This window comes from Anarhichas minor, unplaced genomic scaffold (assembly GCF_050575085.1).
Source record: "Anarhichas minor isolate MPS153535 unplaced genomic scaffold, ASM5057508v1 ptg000033l, whole genome shotgun sequence".
NCBI classification, from domain to species: Eukaryota; Metazoa; Chordata; class Actinopteri; order Perciformes; family Anarhichadidae; genus Anarhichas; species Anarhichas minor.
The window spans coordinates 11,949,305-11,971,087 of record NW_027466479.1 but is presented as its reverse complement, the minus strand read 5'-3'; the positions used below and the strand labels follow the sequence as shown (position 1 = coordinate 11,971,087).

The 21,783-nt window shown below is 41.0% G+C and overlaps 1 protein-coding gene across 1 annotated transcript; it reads right to left on the bottom strand.

Moving 5' to 3' along the window:
- Window positions 1–255: 255 nt before the first annotated feature.
- grhl2b (grainyhead-like transcription factor 2b) lies at window positions 256–15,117 on the bottom strand. Its single transcript, XM_076106039.1, has 17 exons — window positions 15,098–15,117; window positions 13,206–13,395; window positions 12,529–12,618; window positions 12,058–12,062; window positions 11,351–11,714; window positions 10,385–10,440; window positions 10,055–10,211; window positions 9,491–9,602; window positions 6,823–6,917; window positions 4,686–4,844; window positions 3,520–3,637; window positions 3,229–3,362; window positions 1,529–1,566; window positions 1,260–1,351; window positions 612–697; window positions 462–526; window positions 256–370 (listed from the first exon to the last, which is right to left on the bottom strand). Exons 1-17 carry the CDS (start codon window positions 15,115–15,117, stop codon window positions 256–258), a joined length of 1,896 nt encoding a protein of 631 aa, XP_075962154.1.
- Between the last annotated feature and the right edge of the window lie 6,666 nt (window positions 15,118–21,783).

The window sequence follows — 21,783 nt, the reverse complement described above, 5'->3', positions numbered from 1 at the left end:
GGCTGTTGTCCTCCGGCACAGAAAATACGACTTGCTTCATAAAGTCCTTAAGGGCCTGAACAGTGTCAGAGAGGGGACGAGGGGTGTCGACGTTGACCTCAGAGCGTCTGACTAACGCCACCAATGGACTGTCTCCAATACTGTCAGTCAGCTTATCAGCCAATCAATAGCAGCCTCGTAAATTTCACCCAACCAGCAGTCACAGCGTCTCTTTCGTTCTCAACCTGCAGTCCTTAAGAGTCGGCTGACGAGCGCTCAGATCTCCATCAGAGTGATCTTGTAGGCGTCTGCGTAGCTCTCGATGTTGAGGACGAAGGTGTCTTCGTTGGAGTAATGCTCGACGATGTTATCGTCCATGTTCACCAGGATCCTAACACAAAGGACACTCAAGTTTAATTTCTTGTGCTCGACATAAGGCTCCAAATAGGCCTAAAAAAACTGGAATCTGTTTCCTCACTCACCCTTTTTTACTTTTCTTGTACACGTTGGCTATCCTCTCTGGGGCCACGCCGTACTTCTCTGATATCTACGAGTGACAGATTAAAGCAGTTTGTAAACAGGTGCCCTGCTGCAAATAAATTGTGCCTTTGAGCTCACTCGGCGCCACTCACAGCATCCATTAGGCCTCTGAGCGTGGGAGACTTCAGCATCAGAGCGTCAAACACCTCGTCCGTCTCCTTTCTGACGTACAACAGCACTGCAGAGAGAGGAGAATACACCTTTAACTGTCAGCTACAGTAGTCGTTTATATAATCTATACATCTGGAAATATAACGCAACAATGTGAATATTAGCCCCTGGTTTCACAGACTGTCAGGCTCTTTAAAGCGTCAATAGACACGTTTATTGCTTAACTTATCATAATGGAAGAAATGTTGATTGCACAATGTAATGGCTATAATATAACGACACCATCGGTGTTTAGACTGGTAACCCTATAAGCTTTGCTTTCACTGTGCAATTCTGTCTGCCACCAGGTACGACCTCCTGGGGAAAATGAAAGCTCAATTTACGGCCCAAAGGAAGTGCGTCAATCATTGCACAACCAAAACAGGGAGATAAAAGCACCTTTTCCCCGGTAGCCATCAGTAGCTACCCCCAGTTACCCCAGCAGGAGAGCAGAGCAGAGTACATTGAATATCTTTGGAGCATTTCACTGCTGTCTGACGGCATCACCTCGGGCTGTATTCTTTTTATCCCGACTTAAAAAGAGTCAATAGAAAGAACGACAGGCAGAAGAGGAGGCAACCATCTTGTACCTCTCTTGTGCGTCTCCTCTTTGATCTGTTTGTGAGGTGACGGACACAGATCTTCGTTTGACCGTCTGAACATCCTCTTCACCAGCACACTCCTGGTGAAAGCACACAAAACCAAAAGAGTCAGGTGACATGAACGTATTCATCGTGTTTGCATCTTGTGGCGACACGCACATCCTCTGCGTGCGTTTGGTCGGGTATCTGTACCTGCTTTGCATATTATATATTTGTATGATGTAAATGACAATGCTCCATAAAAAACGCACACTCACCCTTCTCTCTCGATCTCCTCTGTGTTGAAGGTGAACACCTGCAAATGAAGTGTTATCTATTAAAGCTTTATGCACAAATAAAAAGCATAAAGTAGAATATTTAATTAAACTGATGAATTCTTCTAAGACAGGCAGACTTTTTCCAAATGAACTAATTACTTACATTTACTTAAGTGCTCATTTTGCATAAACATGGCCACTGTGACTATATTCATGTGTTACATGATTCGATTGTTAATACTGATGCATCAATGTGTGAGCAGCATGTTATTGCTGGTTCAGGAGGAGCTAGTTTGAACCACTTTCTATACTATTACAGTTTTTATTTTACTGTTGCGGTTCCCAACCAAGACTCGACAGGATAATCACGCCATTGGTAATCAAGTCATCATATGTTTCACCTGCATTGCCTTTGATCCTCTGGGAGAGACTTTGATATAAAATCAGTGGATCTTACAAACCCAGACAAATGGTTTACCCTTCTCAATGGATCGCTTGTGCTTACAACAAGGCCAGAAAAAAGACCTAGAGAACCTTACATCTATAGTGCACGAAATATTGTACTGAAAATAAAATGTTTTACAGTTATGATGAAAGAAATTGGAAGCCTATTTTTATCTACAAGAGAGGAAAAAAAAATCTTAAAGGCATTCTAGTTTCCGCCCTTAAGTCCACGAGAACCTGTATTCTCCTTGTTGCTCATGTGATCAATGCAACAACACAACCCGCACTAAAGAGTTCAGACATCCTAATGTAAAGGGAGGCATTACTTGGGGTGGTTTATTTGTTTATTATGTAGTTTGATGTCAGAAAGCACCATTAGGAGACAGGATCTAACCTCTCCTGTAGCAAAACAGTTTCTTGAACACAGCCACACAATTTCCATGTCCAAAGTGCTTCAAAGACATTGAGGAAAAGTGCGTCCGTTAAGTTGATGGTTTGGATCTATTGCTCCTTTTGGATACAAAATCTAAACACACACTTTCACCACATGGACTGAATGAGGAGCTAGACCTGAGATGTTTCCTTATATGTTAAGTTCAACTGTTATTATTTCGTTTTCATACAATTTGTTGGAAATTAGATAGTTTTAGTTGGATTTTTGGTTTGTTCTTTTGGCTGGATTGATGTATTTTAAACATAAGATGGTGCAATAATGTGTAAAACAGGCACAGGTGGCAATGCAGGTGATATACATGACGACCTGATTACTAATGATGTGATTCTCCTATAGGAAGCCCTGTTACGTTTTGAAAGGTATAAAAAGTAGTTTGCAACCCAGCACTCTAGTTTGGCCCCATATGAAGACACATCGAAACATTGGGCTTTTGATTCAGCTCACTGTTGTTGAAAAATAAAGAGCTTTATTTAATGAACAAGTCTGTGTGCGGTCCCAATCCTTCAACCTTTTCTCTAATCTTTGCATCTCTGTTAAATATTGGAGAGTTTGAAATATATATTTTTTGATTGGAAAATTAGATCTGTGAAATAAATGAAGTGGTTTAAAAAATGCATTATTCCCTCTGAAATGTAGTTAAGTGGAGGTGGTGGTAAAAGTTTTGATCTGGAGCTGAAATGCAGCCGTCAGGTCATTCAGAAACCAAGCTGTGGCTCCAATTTCACTTTTGAGCAGACAAACGCAACTGACGGGACACAAGTTCTTTCATTTGTGTGCATAGAGAAGGAGAGTGTTCGTCTACCTGTCCGGCCCTCTGCAGGTTCCCAAAGTGAACGTCGGGGATGAAGAGTACGGGCTGAGCCTCCAGGTCACTCATGGTCTTGAAATAAGTGGTGTCGGTCTTCTTGGGAGCGGTTATCACGCCTACACCTCCATCTTTACCTGAACACCAGTGAAGAAGAAGATTGAGAAAAGAGCCAATTGAACGCTCACACACAAATTAACAGTCCCAATTATTAATAAATATAAAAGCAGAAGACGGCAATGTATTCACCGTAATTTCATGTTATCAAGAGGGCGTTTCATACCTCGCCGCTCCTCATATTGCACCCTGTATCTATCATTTTGAACAAGCAAAGTTTGCAACTCAAACCTTTTGACTTCTTGCGAAACAGTTTTCTCTCCTCGTCCCTTATTTTCCTCTCTGCTCCCTGAGAAGAAAAAAAACAGACAAACACATAGAACACATCAGTTTGAGAAAATTATACGAGCCTGCTTCAAACACACTCTGACATAATCAGCTATCACATCACATGGTGTGTGTGTGTGTGTGTGTATGTAGTCTACATGTGTCTCTGGAGGCTCACTGTGCAGGTGAGACCACTAGAGGGAGGACTGATGTCATGACTTAACATGCTCACTCCACCTATAGTGCAGTCAAACACACTGTCTGTGACTCATTTTACAATATACACTGCAGCATTGTCCCTTATGGTAAAGAACAGCTGAACGTATATTAGAAACACCACATGTAATGCTGCATTCAGATAGCATCAGGTAGACGGTATATATCATGTAATGGTCGAGAGCAGCACGGTAACATCGGGTGATGCTGGCAGAAAGTACCGGCAACAATAAAAGTTAAAATATTTGAACTTTTAGCCTTCCTACGTAACATCCGGATGTTACGTAGCTCCTTCACACAAGAATAAAGTTGTTTAAGTTTGCTTTTAAATATTAAGAGAAAGCTGCATTTTAGAGCTGCATGCATTACTAGAATGATAAAATAGTAAACACAAAATATATTTTATTTAAAATATTTTATTCCATCACGATAGCAACATATCACCAATGCGTGATTACACTGTTCGTTTGTTTTTCGCGTGCAGTTCAGAAGAAACAAACAAGAAACACAATCTCGGTAAATACCCACTATTGTCATGTGGATCGAGACAAATCCAGACAACTGACAGGAACTGCAAACAGCAAGTTAATATTCAAATGTCAGGTTTAGAGCTTTTTACGCGCATAAAACTTTGAGGCTTACTTTGATCAGTTTGATCAGCTTTTCTGTTATATATAATTAATTTAGTCCTTCTTTCAATTGCTGCTTTTATTTGTCACATATGTTAGTACACTGATTATCTTTTAGTTTTTGACTGATGGTTTAATAAAACAAGCAATTTCAATACACCGCCTTGGTATACTTGTATATGTACTTGTATACACATAACTGACGAAGAGGAAGTGTTTCCTCACCTTGTCACAGAAGACCTTGATCTGTGAGTAGGCCCTGTGCAGCGGCTTGTTGCTGCGGTTGTTGTAGCTGTACGTGTCGATCTGGATCATCAGAGGAAGACCCTTCACCCCCTTCTGAGAGGAGAAGTCTGTACTCAGACAGTTGACTGTGATGAAGATCTGCCAGAGTTCACAAAGGAGGGAGAAGGAAGAGGGTTTTACATACTTCAATTTAAACTTCCTTCGGCTATTTTCTGTTTTCATTCTTTTTTAACACAATGTGACCCAAAAAAACATCCACAACAACTCAAAATATTGAGTGGGAATAGAAGCTGCTCCTTGAACGGCGTAGAACTGAACACGAAATGAAAAACCAGCATCTAAGTGGATATTTTTCTATTTATTTGTGGTTTTTATTTTTAAAACATGAGTTGTCACTCCCACTCAGAGACACATGCTGCATACTTTAAAGTCTGTATTTCAAATACATTGATGAACACTTTAGTTTTTGCCAAAGACGAATTTAAAATGTCGACAGTGAGGGCCAGAGACACTGTGGCTGCTGGGAGTTTCAAAATGTATTTGTTTTTCTACACAAACAAAATTCCTTTCACCTCTGTTGCGTTTGTTTTGCACCAGAAGTTTCAGATATCTCAAAATCCCTGTAGATAGAAATCAAAACGACATGTAACCGCATGGTTACATAGCACACTGGATTAGTGAGAAGCTGTTACATAAAAGTATTGTATTTCTTTGTCTATTTCTGTTGTTTGCTGTTTCCTATGTATTTAGACCAGGCCATTATATGCTCTGCAGTTCCTTTTTTTTTTTTTTTTTTTTACAAAAAAGTACCCGGATGAAGGCCTTGTGACTGAAAGCTTGACTTTGTCATGAAATAATTAAATTAACACGGGTGTGCAAAATCTTCTTTCTCCATACTTGATTTAGCTCCGTGCTCTTCTCATTTTCTGACACCTCCCAATTGTCTGCTATGACATAAAGGCAAGAATAACTAAATAAAATGCCCTTTAAGCTTCTTCCTCAATATATACATGAAGCACAGAACTTTAACTTTATATGTTCAGCTCTGGTGTAGCTGTCTAGACCACGTTAAAAAAAAAGCGTTCTAGCATCCATTAAGGTGTTCTTTCTTTATTTATTGTCCTGACAAACCGGATACTCTTATTTACTTTACAGGTATTAATAACTTGTTTCATAGTTTCCCTGAGACACAAAATAGGCACTCAACCGTGTTTTATTTGGTCTACATGTAAAATAAACTTGATTTTCCTTAATAGAAATCGCTGAAGACATTTTGGAACAATTCTGTCTTTTTTAGTCCTACAACAGTAGAGGCATGCACATTAAACTGCCTGGGCATTACACCTGTTTCCTGCACTGCAACACATATACATTCAGGCTCAATGAGTCACACAGATTAAGAGACAGAGACGGATAGAAGTAGAGCGAGAAAGAGTCAATATTGGCTCAGAGAAGTGTGCTTGGATTTCCACCACAGCAACGTCTTTGTCCGTAGGCTGCTATTACAATGAAAGAGCCACACACACACACACACACACACACACACACATAGTCGATCACATTCTCACACACACACACAGAAATGAGGGCAAAACAAACAACAGAGGGTGGGGACCGAGATTGGTGTGTATTGGCCCTTGGGGGCGTCTGGAGTTAAACAGTGACGGAGCTCCATTTAAGGAGCGGCGACAAAGGAGTGAGCCTCACAAAGACAAAGAAGACAAACAGAGCAAAAGTACACAACACTGCCCATCAGCGTTATGGCAGAGAGCAGAAAACACACCAATAGGCGCAGAGGAACCTCTTCGGGCTTTTAATTCTTGTGTTAAAACAAAATGAGGATGATTTAATTCACCGTTTTTTTAAGTGAGCTCCCGAGTGTGTGTGTGATGTCTACAGGTGAGGCGCTTGCATCACAGCAATTTGTCAAGCGAGTGCATTTGTTTGCCAACAACTGAATCAGCACAAAAAAAACCTGTCCCGCTGCTTTTTTCTTTTACATCTACAGCACGCCTCCAGCTAGTGTAAATATAGAAGACCGGTTTCTGCTAAAATTACAGAGACATTTACGTCCTGCAAAAAAAAAAAAAAAAGGAACTGTAAGATTTTTTTATACCTTGGCCTCTTCGTTCACGTCCCAGGTGAAGGAGATGGCGTTGTAGGCGATTTCTTCGATGTTGCCGATTGTGTTGAAGCTCTCCTTGTAATCAGCTGTGAGGACAAACAGAGGGATGGTTTATTTCTGCAGTCAAAACAACCTTTCAAATATAACTTCTTCTCATATTGAGTCAACTATGATCAAATTTAACTTTGCTGATATCTGCTGTTTAGAAAACGTAACCAAACATCATATCTCCCCTCTGAAAGAAACCGCCAATAAATGACAAAAGTAGGAAGCCATTGTTTTTTAAGATAAGCAATCAAATGGCACGCTTCAATTTTATAAGATAAAACCTTATCTGCTTGCGCAAACAAACTCTCAAATTCTTCAAAGGCAGCGGTGGGAAACACGGGAGGCTATCTGGCTGTGAGAGCCATATTTAAAGCCAGTCAGGTGAGCACATCGGCTGGCTATTGTTGACCTGCGTGACCACATACTAGTCATACTTTAAATGTGAGGCGGTGAGTACACTGGTATGCTGGGGAAAAGGCTCATATGAAAATGTAACTTTGTATATGAGACCTTTTTCACGTAAAGAGTTAAGGACAAACAGGATTGGACCTGGTAGGAAAGTGGGCGGGCACATGGGATTGGGTTTAAGATACGATATAATCTATCTAGTATGGTCCGGGCTGAAGTTCTTTAGAGAAGCAGCTCATCCTGCCACATTTCTGCTGGTCACATCTCAGAGCATCTCCCCCCCCTCTGCTTCAGTGACCTCCGACCTCCTCCATCATCATAATAACCGCTGTTACTGCGACACTCCGGTCATTTAGCAGTTGCACAAAGCAGCAGGGCAGGCAGCAGCACGCCTATCTGCCAACATGCCCCGTTAAATAACCTCATTCAAATGATCCATTCTGTGACGCGGCCCAGGGGCATGATGACCCCCCCCCCCCCCCACACACACACACACACACACCTCCACCGCTATTCAAATCAGCTCTGTGGACAGCTTCAGGTTACAGGCTGCCTCCAGTGGAGCAGGGTGGAGCCATTTCAACTACTGAGCTGTTTGAGATTCCCCACTTTGATGCACAATCATGCACTAAAAAATAGTACATAATATTAATTAGAGCTGAGATGACTAGTTAGTTGATCGATTCGCAATCTGTAAAAGAAAAGTTATTGGCAGTTTTGATAGTCGATTTAAATTTCCCCCGCTGTGGGACTAATAAAGGATTATCTTATTTAAAAGAAAAAGGCTTCTTAAATGTGAATATTTGCTGGTTTCAATGTGAATATGTCAGAGATAAATCAATGATGAAAATAATCACACGTTTTATTTAAAGTGTTTTCAGTGGCTTCTCAGCATCCTCGTTTGCAATCCGTTTTGAGGAACTTTGTACATGTTGAAAGCGTGTGTGTACATTTAAATAAGCAGATCGGTATCTGTGTGTACACAAGCAGGTGTCAGTGTGACGGAGAACTACTTCGGCCCCGTGGCTCAAGCTTTAAATGCACATTTTTCTATTTCTAGCTCATACACACAAAGAAATACAGACAAATGCCAAACAGGACGCCGAAAGGAATCATGCTGAAAAAGATAAAACGTTTCCTCTTAACAGGATCTACTGGCAACTTAAAAAAACCATTTCATCTTTAAATCATGACACCACGATGCCTTTTAGCAGCAAAACCACTGAAAGTCAACTGCATTTCTTGGAAAATCTTAAGTAGTTTCATTTTAAAATGTGGTATATACATATTATGCATTTTTTTTAGACCAGCGGTTCCACAAAATCTTGTCTTTTTCTTATTCCCTACAACGATAATCATCTCACAACTGCTTAAATCTATCCTGCCGCGCCCATGTTGGTAACTGGTAGATACGTGTGAATTGTAGGCTGATTGGGATTTGTCTTGGTTCACGTAAACACAGGGTTTAAGATGAAGATCTAAATTGGGCAAGAATAACATTCAACAGACCAAAACCGGCCGAAGGTAACACAGCGGCTAGCATTCCTCTCCCTGTCCCAACAAGCTGTGTATAGGTGTGTGTCTCCCATCCACCCCACACATACCTCTCAATCTCTGCCTGGTTAGCAGGCCCACGCTTGTCAAACACAAACCACCTACAAGCTTCTCACACACACACACACTCATTCAACAAGGCGTAAAAACGCTCGGTTCAAATTCAAATCCATCAACTGAAAAAATGCCTGCAGCAGACAAAAGGTCAAAAGTTGTCAGATACAATATGAGGCTTTAGATCGACAGCGTACACATGTGGGAAACGCACGAAGTTTAGATTATCAAGTTTTTTCTCAAATCAGTGTTTTGCTCAATCTCTCAGGCAATGTCGAGGAGATTAGCAGGATTTATGTTGTGTGTCTCAGCAACACCTAGACATTAAGGGATTCAGGTGTGTGTATGTGTGTGTCCTGTCTGATGGAGGGTGATGGTGGGCAGCTGAACAGCCTCAGGCAGACAGCTGGGTGGGGGCTTGTTTGCTCTCAGTTCTGTCATAACTTGTTTATGAGCTAAGTGCATTCCAGCTTTTGCAATAACATAAATCTGTCTGTCACTGTCTTTCGGTTTGTGTGTTTTGATTCATTCAAGAATTTGCTGTTGTTCACATATCGGGAAAGTCTTGGAAGAAGGAGGAAGCAGCAAGTCTTACCGATGTCTAAGACTCTCTGCTTGGCTGTGTGCTGCCGGGAGTGCCAGTACTTCCAGTACTTCAGCTGCTCGTCTCGGTTCTTGTCTTCACTGAACACCACCATGATCACACTCTGAGAGGGGGGGAAACAGTTTTTAGATGATTCGACTGAAACCTCACGTGACCTCACGTGTTTATATTTAAGTATCTTATCCTGTCACTTAAATTGGAGTCGTATTTGAGTCAAACTGAGGAAAGTAAGTCTAATATTCACTCTCTTGTCGCTCTGTTTTGAGGGATAACCTGACTCTTTAGCTGCAAAATGCTCCACAATGTTCACCAGAAAGTGTTTTGTGTTTTGTTCTGTCTGTTTGAAAGATGCTGAAACGCTCTGTAGAGCTTAGTCGCCTCTCCCATTAGAAATAATTATTTAACCCGGTGAAAAACAAGAGCATCTTTTGACATCTTGGTCATAGGTAGACTTGAATTACACAACTGTGCTTGGTGTTTTGCGTGGGTAATATTTATCAAAATAAGAATAAGACGGACAACTTTATAGAAGGACATTTTTAAAAACGGCCTCACCCGAACTTTGCTGATGGGGTGACGGAGGCGTTTGTTGGCACTCAGCTCGTTCAGCGTCACAGCGTAGAACTGGCCTTTGTTCAGGTAGGTCATCGGTCCCTCGCCCTGCTTCTGACGCAGCGAGCGAGTGGCGTCCAGCGTGTACTGGAAGCTGTCACTACACACACACATGTAGAAAATAATATGTGATAAGACATAACAATGTGGGATTGAGGTAAAACACCAAAAACGTTCATGCTTGGAGTTCAATATTTGAATATTCACACTGTAACACATTTCTAGATAATTTAGCCACGATTAGACTACGTGGTTGTATTCTGAGTGACTTACACTCGCTCCTGGTGAAATAAGTAGTCGTCTGTAGCCAGAGAGGAAGGTGTGTGGTACTTCTGTTGAGAACGCTTGAAACATAAAGAAAGAGGAAATTATTTGGGCAGAATGACAAGTTAATTTCGGCTGAGAGGGAACTGGTTAAACAATGCTGTAAATGAGAAAAAAAGAAATCTGAATTTCAGGCAAACAGGGAACAACTTCAGCAACCACTTGTAGCTTTTTGTTCAGTTAATGAACCTTTGGACTCTCAGTGAATCATATTTAAACATCCATCTTTCTTCACGTACCATTACACAACAACTCCGCCTTTGCATGTTCTCTCTAAGATCTTCAGCATGTGACACTCTGTCTTCTACTGCTGTAATGTTTTTTCTGTTTCTTGTGCCTTGCTACATTTCCCATCGTGTCTTTCACCAACGCCCAGCGTGTACCTGGTCATTCTTTCAGCTGTGGTTTGTGGATTTAACACTAAACGTGAGAACTGAGTCTTTTTCTAGTACCTAGTAAACTAGCATAGTAAAGTTCAGTAAATGATCTTGTTTCCGGGGTCTCTACAGAGGCTAAACAAATGTACTGATGCTAAAATATCTACTTGTGCTCTCACATTTGAGGTTTTCTACAGTTTGACTGTCATCTGCAGGAATGAAAGAAAATACACCATCAACAAATTACACCTAGAAATAACATTTCCAACAGTTATACTGTGCTGAAAGGCAGTTGTACCCAACCCTTTTGGCTTGTGTACTTGAGACCCTGTGGCGTGGGTTAAATATGTCTACGAGTCATGCTCAGTTAAAATAGTGCGTACAATCATTTTTAACCGGTTTGGTCTCAAGAATCAAGAAAAGAGTTGTAATTAGAGAAAAGTCCGAAACATTATCTCGTGACCCCACCAGGTTAGGAACCACCATTCTGAGGTGATTTTTCCTTTCCTGTAAAAACAGTATCTGTTCAGACCACGACGTCTTCTCTCACCTCGTCCCTCTCCTCTTCATACGGGCTGTCCGGCGGACTCTGCTGGTCTTCTTTCACATACGAGCTGTGACTGACGGTGGTCACCTCATACGGACTCTGTTCGTAGATCACCCTCGACGACTCCTCTCCCTCCACCGAGTAGTGGAGCCCCGCTCCCGTCATGAAGACGGGCGCGTACGCCTCGGCCTTCACCGCCGCCACGGCCGCCGACCCTCCGTCCCCTGACACCGCCTCGGTCAAGCTGCTGAATCGCTCCCGTTTGTTCTCCTGGTGCTCCGTGTTCAGCGACAGGTTGACGGGAACAGATTTGAGGACCTGAACTCGGTTGTCCAACGTCTCCACCTCGCTTTGGCTGTCGCCGTTGGGCCTGTACAAAAACATCGGATGAAGTAGCATTTAGGATGTATTTCTGCACGTTTCAAACTTCACTGAATGGCTGTACAGTATTTTGAATTTCAGATGAATTTTATGCCTTGTTAGGCGACGAAAACCGCTGAGCACAGCAATGTGAACAACTGAGTAGCCAAAAATAATGAGTTTTGGTGATTTGTTTATTTATAAGAACCTCCTCAGGGCAGCTTTAATTATCTTAAGATTGGCATGTCTGAAAATCGTAACCTGTTTTACAGCAGCTCTTATTTAAAGCTTCACACCAAAATGTATATTAGTGCAACAGGTACAATTAATGTGACAACGCATCCTCACCCTTCTATTCAGAAAACAGACCTGGATTTCTCCCATTTCAATGTTTCTCTAATTATGAATATACTATCTTTTTTGTGGAGATACATTATGTCATGAAATATTTTGTAGTGTCTTTTTTTTTCTGCAGGAATCAGGAGGTTTTAGCGTAGCCTGAGCCTCTTACATTCAGTGTCAGTGCTTCAAATAAAACAAGACTCGTCCGTAATATGCGCACACATACATACTAGAAGAGCTAGCTTCGTATCACTATTATCTTATAGCAATTCTTAATAAAACTGAAAGCAGATATATTTAACTGCTTTATATGTAACCTTATTAACCACGGCTGCAACATGTCAAATACTACAATCACTACGCTCCAGGAATTAATTCCACACATCACTGGGAAATGTCTGCTAGCAACTACATGTTTAGCATTTTTTGTATTTCTGTCTGTACATGTGCAACCTCGAGCGAGGCACTGAACGACCCAAAGTCACTGACCTCTTCTGCTGCTCCTCTGTAATTTCAGCGACTTTGGGAACTGGCAGAAGCCTCTTTTCTTTAGGCACCTGGAAGGAAAAAAAAAGGAGGATGTGTAATCAGATGGATGAGACTTGTGTTTCCGTTATTTGTCATGTTTGATAAAACGGTAGAAAGATTGCTCTTGTCTGTTTACTTCAAACCTCTCCGCAATGTGTTGTTATTATCAGTGCTTTTAGAACTGTGGTTTATTAAAGTGCTGGGAATTCATTTCCTGGACTCCCACTGACCAAATATCATGCTGGGAGCATATTAACTCGTCTTTTAAACAGTCAGTGTAATATGGAAATGTCTACAAGTCGAAATTTATATGCTATTAAATGAGAAATTTATATAATATCAAACTTTGTTTCTGTGATTTTTATTTATCCTGTTGCTTTTTCCCTGAAGGATGAACCATATCATCAGCTGAATAATTATAGTTGTAAAAACTTGATGCATCCAGACTTTCTTATTCAAGTAAATCTGAGCTTCTTTAAAGTAAAAAATGAAGCCGTAGAAATGTTGCTTCATTGAATACCCTCTTCCCTTAGACTGACCACCACTCCAACACCCAAAAGATGTTCAGTTTGTTATCATACAAGACAAAGAAAAGCATCAAATCCTCCATCCAGACCTTGTAGTAGTCGTAGAGCAGGCCCAGGGCGTTGGCGCTGTCCTCGTCCCCGTTGATGCTCATCATGGCCTTGGTGGCGGCCGTCAGCGGGTTCTCCAGGTACGACTTCCATGCCTCGTCCTCGCTGGTGTAGGACCGCCACACTGCAGGGTAGGAGCTCTCGTTGGGGACCACCACCACCAGACGCTTACTGGGAGACATGCGTCAACATTTGAATTCAAGTGGACGTAGATTAGATAAATGAATCTGCTGGTTTTAGCTTCACATAGTTATGCCAACGAGTGCTTTCCTTCCTCTGCTTTCAAATTTAAAAAAAAAAGGTCATCTGTCATTATTCTGGACATTTTCTAAATCAAATAAGTCATTTTTAAATAATGTATAGATTAACTGATAATGAAAAGTTCACACTACAGCCCTTTTCATGCCTGTCTTGTGTGTTTACGTGGGCTTGTCTCTCCACTCTGAAGGCCCACTTAAGTCGGGCTCACAGACCAGTTAAACACACAGTGTTGTCACAACACCTCTGAACTTTTGAGGGCTCTGAATGTGTCAACTTGCACTTGTTGTACTATGAACGGTATCAGTATGTCACACCTTCTGGAAGAGTCTTGGGAGTAGTCATTCATAAGCCTCATACTCGCTCTGTTTCTCGTCATTCATCATTCAGTTTGCTTGAATCAAACATTGTTTACAGGAAATATTAATCAGGGAATATTCTTAGCTGTGAAATGTACTTTTTGGAAGCTCATTTGCAACATGAAATAACTAATTTGTATAATTACTGTTATGATTTATCCAATTAAAATGAACTCCCGTCTGCTGAATCTACCTGCCAAATAAAACAAACACATTTGTCCCGCCTCTAATCTGTGTTGTCACACTGATGCTAACCTTTATGGAAAAAGGTGTAATGGTGGACAAAAGGCAGGTAGAGGTTTTTTATTTATATTGGCCAACAAATGCTGAACAACTTATCCATGGCAAGCAAGGTCTGCAGGTAGAGAGCTGATGCAGGTATTAAAAAAGGCCAAAGACGTCTACAGAAGGGGATGTTTATGATTCGAACAACTCTACTCAGGTGGATCTGACTAAATATTACCACTGCGGATCATAATAGTGGCTGATGCAGGATGCATGAAACAGCATCGCTGTAGTTACACTAAGAGACATTTAGTTGTTTTAAACACACCATAATAATAACAACAATTACAGATCACATGTTTAGAACAAGTGCCTATTTCAGTGACAATCTAGTAATATTTATAAATGTAGATTATTATTATTAATACAGTTATTACCATTTATAACTGTAAAGAAAATTAGAGCTATATTATTAAGGGGAAATAAAACTATATCAGAACCTCTGTAACATTTGGAGACTTCTGGTGCTCGTAGAAACAGCTTCAGCACAAAAGTTATACTTCTTTAATATAAATAAAGTTTCTGGTGCTACAAAACAACACAGTAGGCCCAAACTGTCCTCCCGCAGACTCATCATCGCGCACTATAGACATTAAAATGTGAGAAATGTAATGCGATGCAAAAGTAGCGCTAACACTCGAATTTTCAGTAAGAGACACCCAAGTGTTTAGAAAATGCAGTATTTGCACTTTGAGGTTTTCTTTTGGTCTATCAGTCAAAAATGGCGAATTCAGCTCTAATGAAATCCACAGCGCCAAGTGTATTTGTTTCCTCCAAAGAAAATAGCTTAATATTTGACATAACTATCCAAAAGTAATACAACCAGAAAGTGACATTCTTTTTTTCATCCTGAGACACAACCTAAGTCCAAATTTTAAAAATAGGGTTCTCTTTAATTAGCGGGTAAAAAGAAAACTTTTCTCTCCAAGTTGAAATGATCAGAGTTCCTCAGCGCCGGCTCGATCACTTACTTGTCTGTCTCCTGTGACATATTTCGCTTCCTCTACGATCCTTCCTTGTGAAACTGGACTTTCAAGTCGGAGCAGGTAATAGAATGAGTGAGTTGCCAGAAGTTGGGCTACAGGTAAGTCAACTTTTCTCGCCCCGCTTCTTTTCTCCCCCCCCCTCTCTCTCTCTCTCTCTCTCTCTCTCTCTCTCTCTCTCTCTCTCTCTCTCTCTCTCTCTCTCTCTCTCTCTCTCTCTCTCTCTCTCTCTCTCTCGCTCTCCTCACTGTCTCTCCTCCGCTCCACCTGGCAGGTAAAGCCGCTTTTGTCCCCAAGCAGCCAATCGCTCTGCTTGTCTCATGTTCAATTTGCAGATTATGACAAATGTCCACACATCCTGCCATGCATTATAATATTTGCTATAGCTTGCTTTAATGGCAGCGGGGTCAACTTTAGCTGGAATTCTTTTCACCGCAAAAAAAAGAACTGAAGGTGAGGGCGAGTCTGACGCTGATTGGCTGCTGCAGATTGAAGTGGGCTACGATTGGCCGGTGGGTCAGAGAGGCGGGCAGAGGCCCATGCACCTCACCTGCAAGCACACAAAAAGACGCTATTGAAGGCACCATAAAGTGAGAGAGCAGGGAAACTCAGACAACCACGAAGGATTAACCTTTTAACCTAACTTTTCTGGCAGTAATTTATTCCAGAAAATAGCGTAAAAACAATTAGGTGAAACGTTGTTGGCTGTATGGCAGAATAATAGTATCATAGTTGGCATCTGACTGTCGCTCACACATCCACAGGTTTTCTTTTAGTCCCACAGTCCCTGATTTGACCTTTCATAATGACCTGTCTGTGTCTCAGGTAACCCCAGAGCAGATAGAAGGCAGGGAGGAGCCCTATCATTAACTGAGACAATGCTATTGTCCCTTAATGAAGCCATTGTATGAGGGGATCCTATATTTGGGATTAACCTGCCAGAGAAAACAATGTGTGTGTGTGTGTGTGTGTGTGTGTGTGTGTGTGTGTGTGTGTGTGTGTGTGTGTGTGTGCGTGTGGAAATTGTATTGTATTGTTACAGCAGTTAAGTCAAACATTAATCACAAATCGCACAAAATAAGGACACTTTAATGGTAGATAAGTAATGAAATTATGAAAACATTGTAAACAAAACAAAAGATAATATAAAATCTGAACTAGAAATGGAACCTAGACTAAAAACTGGATGATTTATAAATCTAAATATGGAGTAGTAAAGTTAGAAAAATCTGGTAGACAATGTATGATGTCTCATATTTGTCAGGATAGTATTGATTATGGATGTGATCAATGTTTGTTCATCTTCATATAAATTAAATACAGAGGCATTTTCAGTGGTGGAAAGTAATAAGTACATTTAAGTATGAAGTATCGTGCTTAGTATATATTTGAAGTATTTTACTTGAGTATTTCATTTTTGTGCTGCTTTCTACTTCACAACATTTCGGAGGCAAATATTGTACTTTTTAATTCTACTACGTTTGTTTTACAACAGCAGTTAGTTACTTTTCAGATTAAGATTTTACAGTAATAGTTTTTAGAGATTCAGATTTTACTGTACTTTTACCTAAGTAGGAGTTTGAATGCAAGTCTATTACTTGTGATGGAGTGTTTTTTATGGTAGTATTGGTACTTGTAAAGAAGCCAAGTACTCCTCTGCCTCTAGTCTGTTCAGCTACATTTCAGAGGGAAACAATTAACTTTTGGGTCCACAACATTTACAGCTGTATAAGATCTCAGAACTTCTTCCACATAATACAGAAAAGATAAGCTCTCTCATATATATTTTCAGAAACGGTTGGGATGCAATTTACAAACTGCTGTGATGTCCTATGAAGGTGTTTGCATGAAAACAAACAGCCTTTTGCTTATGAATGCCTTCAGGCACTCTCACATGGAAATCTAGAAATTGTTGTTCAGATTCAGTTAAACCGTCAGTGGAGTTGCATGTGTGTGTTTGCATGTGTGTGAAGGGCGAGCATGTGTTTGCGTGCGCTGTGGATGGTTACTGCTTTCCTCCCTTGTCTAATTTGTTTTACAGAGCACCTGGGCCTCTGCTGAGCTCTGTATGTGTTTGAATGGAACTGCTAGATAAATACAGGCTGAGTCCTTTTCTTCAAACAACACACTGTAGACGGAGATAAACAACAGAATGACAACAGAGTAAGAGAGACAAAAAAACATTTAAAGTAGAGGAGAAATATGACGAACAGCTGATGTATCCCACACATATTTCTATCTAACTTTATCAACACTTTTACATCTGTGGATGACTGAATGGGCTCCCGAGCACAGGCCCTGTGAGCACTTGGGTCTGTGCCCAGAGCCTCTGTTTGAAATGAATGTAAACATCTCTTGTTGGAAAGTCAATCAAACGAATACACAAAGATGCAACACAACTACATACTATGCAAAACCGCCACAAATACACAAAAAACAAGTACAAAGAGACAAAAAACTGCCACGAAGAGACAGAACCACTACATGATGTATTTTATATAAGTCTTGTTTTGTTTACTTTCTGGTACAGGTGTTTTGTTTCTATTCTGTCTCTAAATCTTCTGTTTTGTTACTTAAAGCCTAATTTGAAACTTGGCGTTCTGCTGTCATAAAATGACTAGACAAAACATTTCCACAAAGAGACACAGAATGACTGGAAAGAGTCAAAAATTACAACAAAGAGACACAGAACAACTACAAATAGACAGACATTTCCACAAAGAGACAGAAATATCCACAAAGAGACACAGAACAACTACAAATAGACAAAAATTACCACAAAGAGACACAGAACAACTACAAAGAGACAAAAATTACCAGAAAGAGACACAGAACGACTACAAAGAAGCGCAACCTACTCTAAATAGACTCACAACGACTATAAACAGTGGCAGAACAACTACAAAATAGATGCAAAACAATTACAAAGAAAAAAACTATGTAAAACTATCATGAAGAGATCAAAACTACCTTGCATGAAGAGACACAAAATACCTACAAAGAAATGTAAAACTACCACAAAGAGACACAAAACAACTGCAAACAACGTGGCTGTGGGGTGGGGGCTTTAAATGCCTCTGCCCAGTTGTCTCAAAATCTGTTCATATATGAATCATTAACTCTACTCAGAAATCTAACTGAGAAGTAGTGAGAGAAGTTTTGCTTAACTTAATCAAGATAATGTTTATGTATTGTTTTTTTCCTTATCTCTACAGGACTCCTCCCAGCTGGAATGTTTGGCCATGTATGACAGCTGGAATAGTGTGAAGGCTACTGTACAAGCTGCCATAAGCAGGCATGAGCAAGACAGGAAAGTCATGGGCCAAGAGCCACAGAATACCTTTCTGTGTGTGTGTGTGTGTGTGTGTGTGTGTGTGTGTGTGTGTGTGTGTGTGTGTGCATGCTTGTGTGTGTGTGCGTGTGTGTCCCACTCTGTGAGAGAGGTGAAAGGTGTATCCTACATACCTGGAGTTTTTTCGCAGGGAGAAGCAGCTTGTCTGGACTTGGCCAGGATTAGGTGTCAGAGTCTACCTGTTTGAGCACAGAAACTCACAGCTGAGACAGACGGAGAGTTGTGTGTGTGGGGGGGGGGGGGGGGAGATGTGTCGTCCTTGGACAGCAGTGAGGAAAACATGGTGGGATGGAGGAAGGTGAGATGACTTAGAATAGTCACATAAATCATAAATGCCGTGAGATATGTGTTTAAACTGACAATTGATCCAATGCTGTTGAGTCCACTCACTAACGGCCACAGTTGCTTCAGAGCTGCTGCTGTTTGTCACCACCTTCACAATCAGTGTCTGTCTGACCGGCTTATGTCTGCCCGACCCCGGACCTCGCCTCTCCTTCAGTTGCACTCTGCGTGTAGAAGTGGATGTGTTTGTGTCGAGGTAAGAAATTAACCTTTTTCCCCTCTGAAAACATGGTTTGCCAACTTGATGTGATGTCTCGGGGCACCTGAGGGTCAGTTTTAATAAACCAGTGAACAGATACATTCAACTCAATTTGTAACATTAAGTTTGGTTTGAACTTTTTTCCCCCTCAGAGGTAGATCGATGTGTGATATTGGTGGTTTAATATTTAATTTGATCTCATTTTTCTGCTTCAGACTGCATGTCATTTAAATCACGTGGTACGAGGCCTCTAAAGGCTGCAGTGAAAGTTGCCAGCATGTGGATGTGTTGTGACTGGGTCACGGCTTGTGTACAGCCCGACTGGTCTGGCAACATTGCGACTTGTCACGGTGGTGCGGCGGCGGCGGCGGCGGTAGCAGCAATGGACTGTGACAAAACCTGTTGGTTTGGAAAAAAAAGGGAAAGCATGAAGGGGGAGGGCGAGCAGGGAGAGGAAGTTGCCAATGGGGAAGAGGAAATCCAATTTCCTCTTCCCTCAACAGCCTCAAGAGAAACAAGGAGGTCACACTGACTCCCTGACGGCCCCTGTTTCTCCCTCTCTGAGTGAAGGTCGGTTGCCAGACCATGATTCTCTACCCTGAAATTCATCTTTAAAAACTCTTTCCTGACCCTGGCTTATCCTCTTGAAAACTAGAGCTGACCCTGGTTATGTATGCAGTTGTGCAGTGAGAAACATAAATCAGAGACTGTAAGAGATCATTTGCAACAAAAGAAATCCTTCAAAAACAACTTGGCTGAGCCGAAAGTGAACCTGAAAACCCTTGTGGCGGGAAGAAAAGACCCAAATGGGGGGGGGGGGGGGGGGGATCTCAGGCTGTCTGCGGCAAACCCCTGCTTATTCATACACACAATGGAGAGCCATATGAAATTCTCCTCCACTATTGAGAAGCTGACACCTGGAAGATTTGCTTTCACACAGGCCCTAAGGCTGGACAACCTCACCCCAAACCTAAGCTAGCAAGTCCCTGCACAACAGCATCAGGGTGGGGAAGGGAGGGGAAAAATGAGCCCCCCTCCCTTCTTTCTTTTTACTTTTTTGGCCTCCTTCTGAAAGCATAATCACATCCTTTTCTCGTGAGAGATATCCCCCACCCCTCTTCACAAAAGACTGAAAGGATTGTCTCTCTTCTCTTATGATGAAGGGAAAAAAGCAGGAAGGAGGAGGGGGTACAATGGCAGGCTGCAGACTTTTCTCACAATGATAAAATTTCTTCAGGAAAGTCATGACACCTAACTGTCTGGAAGATTTCCACCAGGAATGAGTAATAAAATTACTTGTTGGTGAATAAAAATTTATTTTTAATAAAGAAAAATACATGAATGCAACTACATTCTGTTTTCTTTTCAGACTGATTTATATGTTGATGTTATTTGGGTTGCATGTAAGTCTTTGTTTCCATCATGTGAAAACTGGAGTTGCAGTCAATTTCCATATTAGCTGCATACAGTCAAATACAGAGCGGAGGTGAACAGCTCCACTGTTCCCACAACCAAAAACACAGGTAAGATAAACTATCTGATCATCACATCATGGTCTGTACAAGTTGTGCTGCATCTGTTAATAAAAATATACACGAATGAATGCTGTCAAATAGTCAAGACTGATTTTACTGGGCAATGCCTGCAGTACATATTTGATTTGTTTGAGATTGTTGTACTGATAATTCAGCTATTTAAACATTACAACCATTACTATACTATGTCAGTATTAGTGTTAAAGCCCGTGTGTACATGTTGTGGATGCTGGAGGCACAGCAACGGATTTGTCCCACGCAATACTCCTTTATACAGTTGTCGTCATACATATCTGCCCCCTTGTGTTTCTCTGGGGTAACAGCAGTTTTTAATCACTTGTCTCTCGAAAATTGATGCAAAGAGTTTGGGGTCAGTGCATACTGCAGAGTACACATTATTATACCGATAGATCGGAGGTGTTTAGCTTAGTAGTGAAACCAACAGTAACACAGAATGTGGTGCAGAAGGTTCAACAGATAGTAAATAATCTAACAGACAAAGTTACAAAATGCTTTCCAGTGTAGAGAGATCCAACACTGAACAAATTATACAGATCTGTACAACAGGTAGACAACTATTTTCTACATAAAACAAACAAAAAGAAAAACAATCAAATGAAAAAAGGCGTTATTTTTGCACATAATCTCTTTCCCAAATGTCCTTTTAATTGCATACTTACTCAACAAAGAATTAGGTTGGAAATAGGTGTGCCATCTCCTAATTCCAAACAAACAATGAAACATTAGGACTACGTTGAGGGCCAAACAGGGTGAACATTTAATAAACAGGATAGAAGGGATATTGGACAAAGTGCAAAAAGAAATAGGCTACATTATTTTATGCATATGTACCAGAGCCAGATGTTTGGCATCTTTTCTTGGCTGCCAGTTCATTAATGTCTGGCGTTAGGTTCTGTGCTGTGGAAACCCTCAAGATGGAGTGAAGGTGTGCATCTGTGAGACGACTCCTGTGTGGGTTTTTGTTCATCTTCATCACAGAGAAAAGCTGCTCAGACAGGTATGTGCTTCCAAACACGCAGAGCGTTTGAGCAGCATGTCGGCGGAGTTGAGGCATCGTTTCGGGGATGAAGCTTGGAAACGAGCTACAATCAGCTAAAGCAGGTCTGTAACTCCAGCTTTAATCTCCTGTCAGTCTTCACCACATGCTTAACAGATTTATGATTATTTTCTTTACTCTCTTCAAAAACATGAAAATACATTAAAAAAGTATTAAAAATAGAATAAA

Bases quoted from the DNA above. Each gene is read 5' to 3' on its own strand.
- grhl2b (XM_076106039.1), bottom strand. From the start codon at position 15,117: ATGTCACAGGAGACAGACAA. The intron at 1,352-1,528 runs GTGAGTGTGCGT...TGCTTTCACCAG, and splicing joins GAGGAGATCGAGAGAGAAGG to GAGTGTGCTGGTGAAGAGGA. The intron at 371-461 runs GTGAGTGAGGAA...CCTTTGTGTTAG, and splicing joins TACAAGAAAAGTAAAAAAGG to GATCCTGGTGAACATGGACG.